Here is an 18,385-nt window from a genome sequence, read left to right as displayed (position 1 = left end):
TGCTAAAGATGAAGTGTGTATTTTTTGATGTCAGTATACTTTATTCTACACTGCTGGTATACAAAAATCTTAGCCAGGTCAACATAACAATAAGCATGAGCTTGGGGCGGGATAATCTTTTTTGACCAACCAATAGAAAATGGGGAATGTTTGAAAATCACTTATCTTTGTAATTGTTTGGTGCTCAAATAGCACGAAAATGATAAATCAAATACTTCAGTAACTACAATGATTATATACATTTCAATTTGACATTATTAGAAGATATGCATCGTTGGCTGTAGAAGTCATGTACAAGTCAACTTTTGATGAGTGATGAGTTGCTATAACTTATAAAAACAAGTTGAAATTGCTTACAGGGTCCCCACACCTTAGTTAACTTCAAATTCAAGGACCTTTAAGGACTTTCCAGGTCCAAAACTAAATGTGGGGACACATTTCAAGTGAGAGCAAGATTACCTTTTAAGATAAATTGTAACAGTTCGCTTTCGTAAGTGCGTCCGAATGTGTATATCAAATTTAACCAATGGTGAGGCTTAACGATAAAGACAGGGTGAAGCGGGAGCCAGAAAGTATATCGCTATGTGAAATATTGCCAAAGACGGCGTTACAGGGACGCAGGAAGTATGGCAAAGGAGACGCAGCGTCTCGTTTCCTTCTCAGGGATCAACAGTTAAATACGTAACCCGAGACGTTTTCATGTGTCAAACACAACTACACTCTAAAAACAAACGGTGCTATATAGCACCAAAAGTGGTTCTTTACTCATAATCATAGAACAACCATTTTTATTGCCATATAGCACCGGTGAAGCACCTGTGTAGAACCATATAGTGCTTTGTAGAACCATATTTGGTGCTATAGTGGTGCTATATGGCCCCTATATGGTTCTACACAGGTGCTTCACCGGTGCTATATGGCACTAAAAATGGTTCTTCTATGGTTACGATCCAAAGCAACAGTTTTGGTGCTATATAGCACCGTTTGTTTTTTTAGAGTGTATGCAAAAAAGCATTTTGCTCTAGATCAACATTTGCATACAGAAGATATAAGCATTTAAAGCGAACAGTTTAGCATGTGTGCTTAAAAGGCTAGAAATTTTATGATATTATCCTACACTACACAGGGAATAATAGGGAATTTTTTTCTAGAAAACTTCTTGCATAAAATAGATTCAAGCACTTTCAATGAACTGTATCTACACTCTAAAAACAAACTGTGCTATATAGCACCAAAAGTGGTTCTTTGCTCGTAATCATAAAGAACCGTTTTTAGTGCCATATAGCACCGGTGAAGCACCAGTTAAGCACCTGTGAAGAACCAAATAGGGGCCATATAGCACCACATATGGTTCTACATAGCACTATATGGTTCTACACAGGTGCTTCAACGGTGCTATATGGCACTAAAAACAGTTCTTCTATGATTACGAGCAAAGAACCCCTTTTGGTGCTATATAGCACCGTTTGTTTTAGATTTTCAAGAACTTCACTTGAATTTTTCCACCAAGATTCACAAACTTTCAAGGATTTTAAGAACCTGTGATAACTATGTGTTTAATAAGTTAATGCAAAAACATTGGTTGTTTATATACTAACTCACATTATTTTTTGTACAGTGCTAGTATAAAATACTGAGAATATAAATAAACACAAGAAACCCCTCTGAATAAATAATAACACCTTTATAGTGATCATTTATAAAGATTTTAAATTCTCACAGCATTTTCAGTCCCATTATACATAAATCTCATGTTTGAGTTTTATCCATATGACACATTATTTTTGGTAACACTTTACAATAAGGTTATATTTGTTAACAATTAATTTATGCATTAGCTAACATGAACTAAACTTCTACAGCATTTATTAATCTTAGTTCATGTTATTTTTTGACATTTACTAATACATTTATTTATAAAAGCAAGCGTTGTAGCTGTTAACATTAATTAATGCTCAGAACAAACTGTATTGACATTAACAAGAAATGAATACATGTTTAAAAACTATATTGTTCATGTTAGTTAATGCAACCTTATTGTAAAGTGTATATTTTTTACTAGTCCATAGTTTCAATCAGTGCAGGCCATAAATGTAACTTATATGTAAAAAAGTTCAGTCTTCTCTCTTTGAGCCAACATTCATACGTATACAGTACACACATACATAGCACGTACATTATTGACCTTTATGTAGCGTTGCCTGGGTTTTTTTCCAAATAAAACTTTGAAAAGGGTCTGAGCAGCAGGTGTGCCAGGCAGAGAGAGAGACAAGTGAAGCAAAAAGAGAGAGCAGCACACCAGGGAACACTTCACCTGTTAGGGGCAGATGGATGAATCCATTATTAGTTACCTCACACACTTCCCCTCGGTTGCATTTGGTGAGAAAAAACCACACACACACACACCATTAATGATATTGAGAATTGTTCGTAATTTTGAGTCTACAGCATTGCCTACTTAAAGTATTTGAGTAAACATAAACTCAAATCATGCAGAGTATAAAAACACGCAAAAATAATTATACAAATTGATTTTTAATGAACTGAGTTCAGTTTTATTTTTGGAAGTGGGGAGGAGGATCTAAGAACTGTACTAAAGTTCTGTGCCTAAGAGAGGTCTACACTACGTTTTACCTCTGGGGGGCGTAAGAGGGGGATCGCAGCCATGGGTCAGCCTGTGAAGGCCTGGAAGTCGGACTCTGCAACAGTAGGGAAAACGAATCAGGTAAAAATCATAAACATACCACATGCAAATGAACATGAGGTTTATAAATAAAACCCATGGGTGTGAATGTGTTGTTAATGACAGAGTTAGTTAGAGCAAACAGAAACAGAAGAGAAGAGGATTGCAGAAGTAACCCCTAAAAACCCTTTGCAGCTCACAAATTACAAATAAAAACCAAACTACATTGATTTATTCTTTCAACTCAATAATACAAGCAAAACATGCAGGAGAAAAAGCTGGAAATCAACAAAAATACTTTAGTGTTCTCTATAAATGAATGCTTATGACCAAAACTGATTCATTCAAGTTTATTGTTTTTAATATAAGCATCAACAACTTTAACACTGACTTAAACAGCACTTATTATCTTCATTAAAACTTTAAGTCCCCATGAAATAAATCAAAATTGACAGTTATTATTTTTTAAAGAAATATAGCCGTTATATATTTTTGTATTCATTTGCCCTTATAAATTTTATCCAAAAAAGTACTTTCTCCCTCCAGGGGCGATCCTTCTTTGATGATGTAAGCTAGACGGTTTGGGCGGGAGCATTTTTTAACTCCGCCCCTCCAATTGTCAGTCTGCTGCAAATTCTATTTTTGATTGAAGCGTCCACTTTTCTATAGCCAATCAAATTACAGTAAAAAAGACAAGCCCCACCCACTATTCTCCTCGTTTGACTCGGAAATACATCGCAATACGAAATCGCGACTTCCTGTTCACATGGAATTCAAAAATATTACACTGAGCATCAAACTCATCTCTCTGAATCAAGATATTTCTGTTCTGACAACGTGAGGCAGCAATGTTGCCCCGCATTACATTTTCAAACATAAAAAAGTAAAATTTTTAGTAAATAAATGAGTTTGATTGCTCTTCACATTTAATAAATTCACAAAACAACTTGTTCATAAACATTCACATAGCATGACATTCAAATTTTTGTGCTTTGTGTAGTGTTTGTTATGTCATTAACGTTTTTATTTATTTCAAATCACACAGCTGCTGGCTAATATGAAATAAATTCAACAGGACATGAGTACCATGTGCTTCTTCGGCACAAGCCGGCACATAAAATATGGCGTTGGTTACCACAGCCATGGATTATAATCATAACAAAAAAGGCACAAATTATGTCAATACTTATTCACTTTGATTCATACAAAATTTCACAGTCATTCAGTTATTTGGCACATTCTCATAAACAGAGAAAATCGGTGATCTACTGTTACTTTCATATATTTTTCTAGGTTTTTGTAGTCAATTGTCAATATAATGCACTGCATTTAATGATGACCGCATATATACGAAGATTAATAAACATCAGCCAATAAAGACACTGTGATTATCTTAAAAGGATAGTTCACCTAAAAATTAAAACTTTACTGTTATTTACTCATCCTTATGTTGTTTGAACTCCAAAATACCTTTCAGTGTTTTTGAGGACCCAATGCACAAGTGCTGTTTGTGGAAAACCCTTCAAGCTTTAAAATGACCAGTGTTTCTCAACCCTGGTCCTCAAGGACCCCCTTCCAGAATGTTTTAGATGTCTCCTTAATTTACACACCTGATTTAAATTATTAGCTTGTTAGGGAGACATTCTGGAAGGAGTCTGATGAGATAGTTCAGGTGTTTTAAATTAGGAGACATCTAAAACTTTCTGGAAGGGGGTCCTTGAGGACCAGGGTTGAGAAACACTGTGTTAAATAAATAACTCGACTGGACTTTTATTTTAAGTGTTCAGAGGACATTTTTCAAATCTGCATTTGGGTTCTGAAAAACAAAGAGACTGGGGATTCAAAAAACATGCAGAGTAAATAATGACAATTTTCCTTTAATACAGAATAAAAAGGTTTACAACTGTACCATTTCTGTCGCTGGGGTATTACCCTAAGGTTCTGTTTTGTACCTTTACAGGTATACTAAATGTTGTACCTTTTTGGGTACATAACTATATCTTGAGGAACTATTGTGTACATTTAAAGTTACAGTTAACTGTTTTGTACCCCTAAAATTTAACTGGTACAAAAGTGTTCTATGAAGTGTGTTGTGATTCGATAGCAGCTTAGCTTGCCGTTAGCTTAGCTGGCGACTGACGTATTCCTGTGGGCGGAGTTAAGTGAAAAAACTGTTCTACTGACGTCATTAAAGCAGGAAGTAGAGGGCTGTAGTCCAAACCGGCCGTTCGCTGTAGGCTTTGAAAGGGGAATTCTATTGTACCCCAAAAGGTACAACATTTCAATATGTTATATACCCATAAAGGTACGAAAATGAACCTTTTACAGTACCACCCCAGCGACTTTTTTAAGAGTATCTGTGCAAAAGTTTTAAACTCTTTACAAAGTCATAATTGGATTCTTATTACAAGGGGATTTTTAAACAAATCTTTTGTAATTTTACATCACCATTTCGAAAACCATTTCCTCCATCACATTCAACAGGAACATTAAAGAATTAAGGCCTATTCGGACAGTAATTGTTTCTCATGAGGAAAAATACATTTGCATGCCTCCTCTGTGATAAATTTCCAGTGGATGTGTGTGTGAGTTTATCATTGAAACACCTGGAAATGCACTGCACGTGTTGTTATTTACATGATCATTCACATGACCCGGATACTTGATTATATGTATATGGAATACTGTTGTGTAATTGAATAAATTTTTTTAATTGTTGCAGCTGATAATAAACATTTCAAATATTTTCATGATTTTTTCTCTTTACATCAGCTCCCACTCGCTGTAGAAGAGCGATGAAAGATTGTCCCCATATACACTTCTCATCATTTCAGTTATGAAGATGTCAATGTTTAAATTCCCCTCAAAGAAAGATGCTTCACTGATGCAGAATAAACATGACGCGCATGACCTTACAATGTTTTCAATGGTCTAAAAAAATGTGCAAAATGACTTTTGCATTGATCCCCTTTTATAAACTTACGGACAGCAATAAAATTACCACACGACCTTGGTGTTTGTCAAAAGAAGTAGGTAATTCTGCCAGGAATTTTTTCCCGGGTGGTTGGAGAAAAACACTTACATTCTGAATTCAGACGGCAATAAAATCACTGACTACCCCTGTAAATGATGAAAATACCTTACTGTATGTCCTCACGAGAAACAATTACCATCTGAATATGGTTTTAGACAGCATCCAAACAAGTCATAACAGAGACAACCTCTTTCCTACTTTTAAAAGTATATATATAAACCTGTATGTACATCTCTGTATAATGACTCTCATCAAAATGACTAACTGTGGTTGAAGATACTGCATCTCAGGCCTTGCAGAAACACTGACCCCATACAAAACTTCTGTTGTAATGAATAAATGTAAAGCAAATTGGGAATGAGTGGCCAAATAAGCACCGGTTGCATCAGTTTGGATATATAGAGTGCAGCAATGCTCATACGTGTATAGCAATATCTTATAATTTATCTAAATGAAAATCTTAAGGTTAATATATTGATCTTATGTTTGGTTTAAAGGTACTGTAATCCACTTTTTCAACCATATTGCTTACTTCTAACATAGTTTTGAACCACACAAATCTGTATATATGTATTATTGTATTATAAGCTGGTGTATGAGTAGCACTCCATGTAGAATATAAACACACATTGGCACCTGTTATTAGTACTTCCGGAAGAAAATATAAATTCAGTACTGTCATCCCTGTGCAATGTCATAAGCCCTGACCCAACAGACAGAGAGCTTTAAGCCAGGGCACAGTTCAGTATACGATCAAGCACGCTACAGATCAACACTGCTACCATCACACACACACACACCATTATTACTGCAGTGCAGACTTATTAACAAACTACACACTGACACTTCCTACGCTTTTTTATCACATCAGGCCCATTGGCCACAATTTTTCCATTTTTCTTTTCCTTCACACCAGAATTTTCTGGATGCATGCTTTCTGAACCTCCATCCAGACCTTTATCCATCCCTCTAATCTCTGAAGACGAGGAGGTGCTGTCTGCTGAACCATCTGTCTTTCCTCTTTCATATTTGGGTTTTTGGGTAGCATCCCTCCTATTCCCACCCCCCGGTTGCTTTACCCTCCCTTTCCCAGCACCTGAAATCATGTCCTCTCCTCGTTGCTTGGCCTCCATCTCTGACAAGCTGCAGGCCAGGGCCATCTGCAGCTCTTCGTCCTCCTCATCGTCGCTGCCATCGGGGCAGTGATAGAAAGGGGCGGCGCTGAATGACCGCAGGGCAGGGTTTGGTTGGGTGTCGTGAGTGGCGCGAAGCCGTGGCTGTTGGGATTGTCTAGTTTCTCCTCTACGGCTCAGTTCTATAGCTAAAGCCATCTCGTCCTCCACACCTGCACGCACAAACATGGCCAAACATAAGAACAAAACTAGATAAAAACACTGGAGCAATAAATAACTTGGGCAAATCTAGTTGCTCGTTGGTGGTAAAAGATTACCGTTGATGAGGATAGTTTTCAGAACCCCATCTTCCTCAATCTCTGTTCTCTCCTGCCCATTTTCGTTGACCCTGTGGGAAAAATTGAAATATATGAAAGGCCTATATATTGTGGCAAAGCGTAATTTTTTGTCCAAAATCAACTACTTAACACTTAAAGGCGGGGTGCATGATTTTTGAAAAGCACTTTGGAAAAGGGAGTCGGCCCGAGTACCACTTGTAGCCAATCAGCAGTAAGGGGCGTGTCTACTAACTGACATCATGGCCTGGGTTGCAATGTGTGGGGCGGGTCTATCAAAAAAGAGCCAGATTCTACTGGGGTAGGGGCGTGTTTGTTTAGTTGATTTTAAAAATCAACATTGGCTTTCAGAGAACACGCACCCCGCCTTCAACCGATTACATTTAAACTTTTAATTCATTTTATTGTTAAAAATAACACTCATTTTCTTAAATATGCAGCATAGACAGATAAATTAAAGTGGGTTAATGCTGTGTGTACAATAAAGTGTTTCATTTCTGAGGCCATCGTATTTTTTATAGCTTGCAAAGAAAGTACAATGTTGTTTTAAAAAAAGGCAGCAGGTGGCGCTGGCCACATTGAGTTGGTACTGGTCTGCAAAAAAAGGGGCAGTTTCCTGGACAGAGCTTATCCTAGTCCCAACATGCCTGTTTGAGTTGTCTTAATTTAAAAACTCCTTGTACTGACATACTGTATCTTAACATATGTCAAGTGCCATTCTTTTGTCTCAAGATGCACACACTAGTAATGTTTTTTGTAATGCAACTCAATCTCATAGACCCCCATGTTAAAATGCCCAACTGTACAACAGAAATAAATATGTTTACAGCCTGGTACAAAAAGTGTTTTTGGTCTATATAGCTAATTTTGCCTTTGAAGCGATGCCAACTATTGTAACATCAAGGACACTATGTCCATACTTTTTTTACAGTATATGGTGTATGCAAAGCCAAATGTTATTGACAATTGAAACTGCACAAATACATTACATATGGAATAAAGATAACAGTAGAAAAAAGATAACAGTAAAAGTATAAAGAAAGGTAAACTGACTTTTTTGTGGAGATACGTTTTCCATTGACAATGCGGGTTGAAGTAGAAACAGACTTAAAGTTTGATCCTCCAATGCTGCCCATCCCGCCCATTGAAGAGAAGGAGGTGAAATCAACTATTGATGACAGAAAAAAATTAATCTGAGGTTAAATCAAATCATAAGAATAAATCTTCCTTTTCCTGGTTCACAAAAGCTTTCTTGGCAGATGTCATATTTTCCCCTAATTAGTTAATTTAAAATTCTAAACTATAATAAAGCAAAATGTACCTTTATTTTAATTACTGTAAGGATTAATAAGGGTGTTTTAACAATGTATATGCAGATATGCAGATCAGCCTGAAACCATTTTTAAAAAACTTACCATTTGTTGAGGGAAAGGAGAAGAAGCGACTAGGTCCTAGCCTGGAGGAGGAGCTGTGAAATCCACTGTGCAGCCCTCCAAATGGAAAATCATCTAATGTGAAAATAGGTAAAGAATAAAATTTAGTTTAAACACAAATAATTCAATACAATTCTGTCTATATACTAAAGGTGGATATTGTTTATATATCTGCTTATAATAGATAGATATCCACACATTCATTCATCCATGATCCTTCATCTAACCACTCTTGTATTTTGCATAAATGCATATAAATAGATTTTTTTGAAAGGGCTGCACAATTTAGACAAAAAAAATAATAATTGTCAGTTATTTTCTCTAATATTTTATTAACAGTTATCATTTTGATTAATAGTATTTACATTGTTTTCATTTCATTATCCTTGTATGCCTGAGGCTTAATTGTAACACTGTGTTACAACTAACCCGGCTGTGTAAAAATGTTTTCAATCACAGCTATCAGTTACTAGTTGTTGACATGTTTCAAAATGGTGTTATCTGTTAGGTAACAAGACAGTGATTCAAATAATATAAGGTTGGATTTGGTGATTTACACACCCAGCTTAGAAATTGAAAAAACATGAAATAAAGAAATTTCTTCCATGCCTCCAAAACACTCTTTGTTCAATATCTTAAAAAGAACACATCAAAACATTTTACAAAAGAACAGATTGCTCGGCCCTGTTTAAATATATAAAGTAGCCGTGTTACAATTAACCCTGCGTTAGTTTGTGCACCCGCTCACTCCTACTTTAATAGACCTGCCACTGTTTATTAGCATTAGTCAAACAACTAATGGACAAGACAAGATAAAGAAAACACTGCTCCCTACTCTTGGGTGAATAACATTAGTAGCCTTAATAGTCTCTAAGCATTAAATTATAACTGTATAATTCATGCAGTAAACAATATCTGCATTGTACATTCTACATAAATTATTTTTCATCTATTTCTAATTTCTGAATGTATACTTAATAATGCTCTAAAATGCCTGAACATCATCAAGCACTTCCTGAATTTGCATTGTTCCCTGCTGTTTTTATCTGCATTCCTTTTAATTTGTTTCTTTAATCTTGAAAATGTTTGTTTGGGAAAATACCCATGAAATCTTTAAAATTGACTGAGTTAGGACATTAAAGCAAAATCAAACTTTGATTATCCTAATATCATAGATTATGAGGCTTTAGCCTGGATTACACAATTATCACTTTCTGGGAACCCACCAAAGAAGTCAGCGAATGGGTCCTGCCCTCCAAAAAACTCTCGAAAAACCTCATCTGGGTTGCGGAATGTAAAGGTGAATCCTGGGAAGTCGTCAGGAAATGAGCTACCAGATCCTTAAAGCAGATGTAAGAACATAGGATTAAGACCTGACCTGTGTAACAATTTTTTAAATAAAAATGCATGAGGTTTTTCTCACCTGAGCTTGGTATGTCTGCACTACCGTATCTGTCGAAAGCTTCCCGTTTGCTCTCTTGGAAATGACAAAAAAACATGATGGTGCAAATTAAAACCCAAAAATAAACACGCAATGTGAAAGGGCTTTAAACTTAAAGGGATAGTTCAGCCAAAAACGTTATTAAACCCATGATTTACTCACCCCCAAGCTGTCCGAGTTGCACATGTCCATCGTTTTTTAGACAAACACATTTTCGGATATTTTAGAAAATATTTTAGATCTTTCAGTTGATTAAATGTAATGTTACGGGGTCCACCCATAGTCCACGACCTTCAAGTCCAAAAAAGTGTGTCCATCCTTCACAAAATAAATCCAAACGGCTCCGGGATGATAAACAAAGGTCTTCTAAGGGTAATCCGCGCGGTGTTGTTGTAGAAATATCCATATTTAAAACTTTATTAACGAAAATAAATACCTTCCGGTAGCGCCGGCATCTTAGACTCCTCTGTATTCAGGAGAGAGTATTAGCGTAGTGTACGCACTTTTCTTAGTGACATATGACAAATTCGGAGGGCGGGGGCACAGAGCAGCAGCAGAGTAGCCTCCGTAGGCTGCATAAGCTCTCATCCTAAATGCGGACGCGACTAAGATGGCGGCGCTACCGGAAGGTATTTATTTTCGTTAATAAAGTTTTAAATATGGATATTTCTACAACAACACCGCGCGGATTACCATCAGAAGACCTTTGTTTATCCCCCTGGAGCCGTTTAGATTTAATTTGTGAAGGATGGACGCACTTTTTTTGGACTTGAAGGTTGTGGACTATGGGTGGACCCCGTAACATTACATTTAATCAACTGAAAGATCTAAAATATTTTCTAAAATATCCGAAAATGTGTTTGTCTGAAAAACAATGGACATGTGCAACTCGGACAGCTTGGGGGTGTGTAAATCATGGGTTTAATATAATTTTTGGCCGAACAATCCCTTTAAAATGTTCAGGAGCTTACTGTCTGAAAGAACTTCATAGGCCTCTGCTATCTCCTTGAATTTTCTCTCTGACTCTTCCTTGTTGTCTGGGTTCTTGTCAGGGTGCCAACGCAGAGCCAGTCTTCTGTAACTGTATACATGCACATAAAAAAATAAGCAAATGTGGCTTGCCTGCAATTTTAAGATTGTTTTAGATCTTGATTGTTTTCACTGTACCACACTGAAATGCAAAACAGAAAGTGAAAACTTACTAATATAGTGAAAGGCAGATAACATACATTAAAGTGCATAGTCATTCTTTCAGTAGGGCTTTATTGAATAAATGTCAGACTTGTACTTGTAGATAACTGACGTTAAACATTGTCAGCAAGCTATTTTACAAATTTAGTAACACTGACTGATAATGCCCCCTCCCCCAATAAAGGGACTTTTAACTTACGCTTTCTTGATGTCATCTGGAGAAGCATTTCGTGACACTCCCAGGACATCGTAATAATCCACCATTGCGCCCTTCAGCTGTTGCACACACGTGTGAAAATGAAAATGTGTTTATTTTAACCCTTATGAATTTCAACTGTTACTACATGACAATTACAGTTAATGACACACACACACAGAGATCTGTGATCATTCAAATCTATTGCCATCATGCCAAAACAAAACAAAACAGTATTAGGCTGTGCCACAGAAGTCAAGCAATATGTTTTTATCTAACAAAGCAATGTATATAGGATGACTGATTTACTATTTTGCTGATTATTTTAAACTGACCTATCTATATAAACAACTGCAAAGCTCTTAGTCTTTCAATTGCAGAACTGTTACTCTCACATCTTCTGGTTATAAAATAAATATTTAACACATGAATGTGAACAGTTCAATGAACCGCTCCTGATAGTGACAGTTTATACTAGAGGTATGAATTAGCTGAATATAGACTGGTATTCCCCTGGAGACCACGCCTGCCCATGTCTGGAAGTCTCTGGAAACCGGACACGTTATTTCAAGCACAAACTTCAGTTTGGGCCATATGGCCACTGACTGACAGCTGCTTAAACATACTCAGTCGTCCACACAAACACGACATTATATATGTCCAGCATTCCCAGCAACCAAGTTTATCATAACAACATTTACCTGTTGAAGAAGTATTCACCCGTGTCTTTGTAAACAGAGCTGAAATATAAGCCACTGGTTCGACAGTGCGTGTCCCGAGACGCTGTCGCTGATCGCAGGAACTGATGCTCTTTTAATGTGCGCGTGAGTAAGAAATTATCGTTAACACACGGGGCTTCATGACTTCAGTGTGTAACCGACACCGACGTCTATAACTGTACGTCGCGCTGCGTCACGCTCAGCTGAGCTACAGTGAAAAAATAGCACGCACGACCCGTCTCGAACATGCCAGTGTTTGTTTACGTAACGCGCCCCGCCCACTTCTTGCTAAGCATGTGCAGCAATGCTGTAAATGCGATATCGCGAGAGCGTTTCGCGGTACTTTGGCGTCATACGCCGATCGGTCTGCGCATCGCTACATATAGTTCGACCAGTACAAATGAGCAACTGGCAAGGTCGGTAACTTTAAATATCTTTTTATTTTAAAACTTTTTATCGTTATATATCTCAAGAAATGAAAACGTTAATCTTCACCTTTGTCTAAACAGTTAGATCTTTCATTAACTTTTCATGATGTACTTCACATGTATCTTATTTGGTCTCCTCTGTTGTATGGTTTGTGATGCATTTTAAAACTTTTTTTCTAATATTTTAATTTATAAAACTTTCATTCCACTGAGAGCCAAGTTAAAGTACACAGGCTGCTTAAATTAAACAGTAAATGGTCAGCGCATAATAAATGAGCCTGCAGCCTTTTGTCCTGATTAAGGATGTCATTGACTTCATTTTTTAATGCACTTTAGGTCTCTTCCTTCCTTTGCAATTTGTCTGTCTCCTACAAAATTCTTGTAGTCATCTTGGAATGAACAAGCATTTTCAAACATAGATGCTGGTCTAATACACACACATATAAATTCTCATACACACACATTTCATGATATAATAGATTGTTTTTTTGTCAAAACATATTTATTATTATGTTATCATGCTTTTATTGTGTTTTATTGTGGTACTTAGCAGTATTTTTAACTTATGAAGGCTTAAATCAAAACAAACCAACTGCAGTTTGATTGACATTAATTGGAATGCACAATCAATCAAAAAAGGACATTTTTGGAACTAAACTCTTCAGTTGAATCTTGATTAATTTTATAGACGGCTCAAAACAGATTGATTTTTTCTGCAAAACAGATTTCTAATATTAAGTCAGTCACATGGTCTTTATGCCTCAGGTGATTGGTTTAAAAGTAACTGTGTATTAGTGAAACAAAGCTGGCAGCCTAATGGCGGTGTACAGTATACTGTACCTGGGGTACATCTGCTAACTAAGCGACTGCCATTGAGATGAATAAGAATGACATTTAATACATTTACCCATCAATACATTAAGTATTGTTTGATCTTATGTGAAAAGGTGACAATTTTTGCCAAAATTGGCTAGAAAAGTCTGAAATACTTAAGAATTGTTTTAAAAGTTAAATGTCATAATGACTGGAGATTCAGAACATGAAGAAACACACACACAAAATAATATATTTCTTCAGTTTATTGGTCAAATTTTGATTTTATAAAACCAATTAGTGCACATGAACTTTGTTTAATTCTTAACCAGGTCAGATATTGTCTGGCTGGGCAGCTAAGAAAAGCTTGGATAACATTGCTTTAATATTCTTCTCCTTCTTCTTCATCATCTCCCACACTGTCTGTGCCCACTTCTTCGTAATCCTTCTCCAGTGCTGCCATATCTTCTCTGGCCTCTGAGAACTCTCCTTCCTCCATGCCCTCCCCAACATACCAGTGAACAAAGGCTCTCTTGGCATACATCAGATCAAATTTGTGATCTAGACGAGCCCAGGCCTCAGCAATGGCTGTAGTGTTGCTCAACATACACACAGCTCTCTGAACTTTAGCCAGGTCTCCACCAGGAACCACAGTTGGAGGCTGATAGTTGATGCCCACTTTGAAACCAGTAGGGCACCAATCGACAAACTGGATGGTGCGTTTGGTCTTAATGGCAGCGATGGCAGAATTGACATCTTTGGGCACCACATCTCCACGGTAGAGAAGACAGCAAGCCATGTATTTACCGTGTCGAGGATCACACTTGACCATCTGATTAGCTGGTTCAAAGCAGGCATTGGTTATGTCAGCCACAGATAGCTGCTCATGATAAGCCTTCTCAGCAGATATCACCGGAGCGTATGTCGCCAGAGGGAAATGAATACGGGGGTAGGGCACCAGATTGGTCTGGAACTCAGTCAGATCCACATTCAGAGCTCCATCGAATCTCAGCGAGGCTGTAATGGAGGACACTATCTGACCGATGAGCCTGTTGAGGTTGGTGTAAGTTGGACGCTCAATGTCCAGGTTTTTACGGCAGATGTCGTAGATGGCTTCGTTGTCCACCATGAAGGCGCAGTCGGAGTGCTCCAGCGTGGTGTGGGTGGTCAGGATGGAGTTGTAGGGCTCCACCACCGCTGTGGACACTTGAGGAGCAGGATAGATGGCAAACTCAAGCTTGGACTTCTTGCCATAGTCAACAGAGAGACGCTCCATCAGGAGGGAGGTGAAGCCAGAACCAGTACCACCACCAAAACTGTGGAAGATGAGAAATCCTTGAAGGCCAGTGCATTGATCAGCCTGTTGGATTTAAAGGGAGTTAGGTTATTATACACTGTACTTTATTTCATTTAAAATACCATGCTTCTAAGTCACAGTATTTTTAAACATCTCACCAGTTTGCGGGTTCTGTCCAGCACTAAGTCAATGATCTCTTTACCAATAGTGTAATGACCACGGGCATAGTTGTTAGCAGCATCTTCTTTACCAGTAATAAGTTGCTCAGGATGGAACAACTGGCGATAGGTACCTGTGCGCACCTCATCTGAAAAAACAAACACAACACAAGTTTAGCATTTTTCTCAAACAGTTATTATGTCCACTGATTAACTAACTGTTGGGAATGCACCGATATATCGACCTATAATCGGTATCGGCAGATAAAAGCATTTTATCCCACTATTGGGCATCGACAAATTGTTTAAAACAGACAATGATCAGGGCAGATTATATCCTGGCAATGAAAAGGGTCTTATTAAAGGGATTATTTTGACAACGACAACAGAATTACAGTCTAGGATTTCACAACATAATAATTTAAAACGAGTAAAAAGTAAAACAATAAGGTTACTCACGCAACCCTGGCTCCCTGAGATAACGTGAATGAGCATACCGTCAGTAGCTGATGCGTTGGGGAAACTCCTTTTTTTGAGCCAGCCAAATTGGACGGAGCCAACTCGCTTAACTGACATCAACGCCAGGAGGAGGGCAGTTGTAAACAAGAGGGACTATAGGTCAGCCAGCTTAAGCGGCTCAAACCAGGGACTGTGCAGTTCTCAATGGGAGCAGAAGGGCTTGGCATGAGCTGCAGTGCGTAAGTTACATTATATTAATGCGATTATAGGTAATTCTGCTCGTCTGGATAGAGGCAGGGAAATCGCTTGGAGATGCTTTTTGTCTGGTTTTCGACGACAAGCGAACAAGCTTCTTTTTCGGAGCAGTGAGGTGGTCGCGCTGAAGGAGAATAAAGGTACTGAATGGCATTTAACTTGGACTTATATAGGCGTGGCCTCCACTTAAAATGGCGGACTCGAAAACCATTGTTCTGTGTTTTCACATATGTTAACCAATAGGCTTCAGTATCCGAGAAACAGGAGTTCCTCCTTAGCGTAAGCTACTGGTGCAATGCGAAGTGAACCATATCGAGAGGGAACTATCTGTATGATGTCATTTAAAGTTAATGAGTATCGGGACAGAAATTTTGCATAGGTGCATCCCTTCAAACAATATTTTTTTATATACATACTATGTAAATGTTTTATAAACTGTTATTTTTATATAGAATTGTATAGAAATGTAAATTGAGCTACAAATGTATTAAATAATTTAGGAAAATGCAACCTTCTTTTCAAATGTGTTGTTCTTTCGATATTTGTTCAGTGTTTTTGCCTATATTCTGTTGGTTCAACTTACCAATCACAGTGGGTTCTAAATCTACAAAGATGGCGCGTGGAACGTGTTTTCCTGCTCCTGTCTCACTGAAGAACGTGTTGAAGGAATCATCCCCTCCTCCTATTGTCTTATCACTGGGCATTTGTCCATCCGGCTGAATCCCGTGCTCCAGACAGTAAAGCTCCCAGCATGCATTTCCCATTTGGGCCCCAGCCTGGCCAACGTGCATAGAGATACACTCACGCTGTTTGTAGAGAGAGGAGATAAAATGTTATATTATTTTGTATTTTATTTATTTATTAAACAGGGATCGTGCATACCAAAAGTGTTATGTCAGAGTTAGCTATAAAGCTAGCTTGCATCTGCCATCTCTTGGCAGGATGTTGTTGTTACATAAAATTAAAATACTTGAAGACACTAAAATATACAAGATATACATTTACTTATTATATGAATTAAATATATACTGCATTGACTTGTGTTCCTTTTCGCTCCATCGCTGTGCTAAAATTAATCCTGGATTTTTTGAGTGTATAATATGAAAATTTATGTTTTATATTTTGTTCTTTTATATGTCCTCAGTTTTGTCTATGACAAACAATAGCTCTATATTCTTATTACTCTGACGTCATCTGGATGTCATCTGTCGGGCTATCTGAAAGATCAAAGATGCAGTACACCCTAGAACAAAACATTGACTGTGCCTTTAAAGATACACAATAGGTCCTTAAGGTACAATTATGTACCCAAAACAAGTTAAAAATGTACTGACATACGTACAAACCGATGCCCCTTAGGGTACCGCCCCAGTGACGACCAATTGTACCTTTTTCTGAGATTGTACTGTAGCCAGTTTTAGTTTTAAACACTGCTTTATGTCTTTCTTTGTTTTAAATTTGTTTAAAATATGTTTATTTTTGTTTCAATTCAGTCAAACTATTAATGCCAAAATATTAATTTATTTAATCTCTATGTTTTGTTTTCTTTTATTGCTTACAGCACTTTGGTTAACGCTCTGTTGTTTTAGTAGTGCTTTATAAATGAATGATTAAATGAAATGAAATAATGCATTTTACCTAAGCTTTTAGATCTATTGTTCAATCATTTATTCTGTTTTGTATTTACAATCATGTTTACTCTATGAAATGCAGAATAAGAGTGCGAGTGATTTGCTTTGATGGCAATCCACAGTTCAGCCCCTCCCTGTCCCATTCAGCTGCTCCCCTTTGTGTAAAAGCCAGGCAGAGATGTCTCACTCAGGCCTTTTCTAGAACAGATATATCTTTTATTCTCTTTATCTATTTGGTCACTCATTATCTCATCTGATGACTCTCTTTATGTCATAAAGGCATGAATGCATTCATTCTCTTAAGTAACAGCATAATTTTTCATTCTGTATTTCTCCTTTTCTCCTTAGTAGATAAAGAAGGTTTTGTGAGTTATATTAAAACAGCAAACGCAGACGATTTTATTGTCAGAACTGGAGTTTCTTGCTTTATCTGTGTGATGGTCTGGGATGAGGCTTTGTAAGCCTTAGCCACATCCTCCTCTTTATATGAAAGGCAAACACTGAAAGTCATAAAGGATTAATGCTTCACAACAGATTGGTTTATTTTTTATGAAACATTTTATTTTACTACAGTGCTGCTAACTTAGTTTCCACATCATAACATTCAACTCAAATAAGAGTTATTGAAACATTAAACACCAAAAGTGCACCATAATAGCTTTCCATCAGCTGTACATGTACAAATAGGAACATTTTTAATCCAGTGGTTCATGAAAAGAGTAGAATTTCAAGAATATCAAGTATAGGACTTACCATTTTTTCAGATTTCCCTTCAGGCCGACTTGAGGATTCGGAAAGAGAAGGCAGATGTGGAGGACAAACATGAGGTGGGGTTTATATAGAGAGGGAGGAGGAAGGGAGGGAGTCAGCAGGAAGCAGGATGATCGCAATGCAGAAGGGCACTCCTTCCTACATTAGCTATAGTCTGTTGTCCTCTAGGGAGTTTTGAGTCTGTAAAATCAATCTTGACCTTTTACTGGCTTTTTCCACATTTGACAAAAGATGCAAGTAGGAATTTTACCGAATACAAATCGTAGTTCTCTATGATCACGTGGCAAAGCTGCATACCAGCCATATGACAACTGATAGCTTGAGTATTTGTATGTAACATGATACAGCATCATTCCTTATTGTTTGGGATTTATATTCTGTATAAAGAAAAGCTATAGATTAAAAATA

General features: G+C 37.3%; 1 protein-coding gene and 1 pseudogene across 2 annotated transcripts; both read right to left on the bottom strand.

Moving 5' to 3' along the window:
- Positions 1–1,665: 1,665 nt before the first annotated feature.
- dnajb2 (DnaJ heat shock protein family (Hsp40) member B2) lies at positions 1,666–12,441 on the bottom strand. 2 transcript variants are annotated; one of them, XM_065292878.1, is made up of 11 exons: positions 12,148–12,441; positions 11,450–11,526; positions 11,031–11,140; positions 10,042–10,095; positions 9,845–9,958; positions 8,601–8,693; positions 8,239–8,353; positions 7,168–7,238; positions 6,814–7,062; positions 2,635–2,699; positions 1,666–2,314 (listed from the first exon to the last, which is right to left on the bottom strand). In XM_065292878.1, exons 2-10 carry the CDS (start codon positions 11,512–11,514, stop codon positions 2,671–2,673), a joined length of 900 nt encoding a protein of 299 aa, XP_065148950.1. In that variant the 5' UTR covers positions 11,515–11,526; positions 12,148–12,441; the 3' UTR covers positions 1,666–2,314; positions 2,635–2,670. The 2 variants fall into 2 exon arrangements, 1 of the variants encoding a protein (XP_065148950.1); XR_010545432.1 differs by having other exon boundaries at positions 2,635–7,062.
- A 1,216-nt stretch (positions 12,442–13,657) lies between these two features.
- On the bottom strand, positions 13,658–18,111 carry LOC135782530 (tubulin alpha chain-like; annotated as a pseudogene).
- Positions 18,112–18,385: the final 274 nt, after the last annotated feature.

This window comes from Paramisgurnus dabryanus, chromosome 15 (genome assembly GCF_030506205.2).
Source record: "Paramisgurnus dabryanus chromosome 15, PD_genome_1.1, whole genome shotgun sequence".
Classification (NCBI taxonomy): Eukaryota; Metazoa; Chordata; class Actinopteri; order Cypriniformes; family Cobitidae; genus Paramisgurnus; species Paramisgurnus dabryanus.
The sequence above is the reverse complement of the archived record's forward strand: the minus strand, read 5'-3'. Positions and strand labels throughout refer to the sequence as shown.

Coding starts and splice junctions, on each gene's coding strand:
- dnajb2 (XM_065292878.1), bottom strand. CDS start 11,514: ATGGTGGATTATTACGATGTCCTGGGAGTGTCACGAAATGCTTCTCCA. Junction 10,096..11,030: donor CTATGAAGTTCTTTCAGACA/GTAAGCTCCTGA, acceptor GTCATTTCCAAG/AGAGCAAACGGGAAGCTTTC. Junction 7,239..8,238: donor AAACGTATCTCCACAAAAAA/GTCAGTTTACCT, acceptor TTTTTCCCACAG/GGTCAACGAAAATGGGCAGG.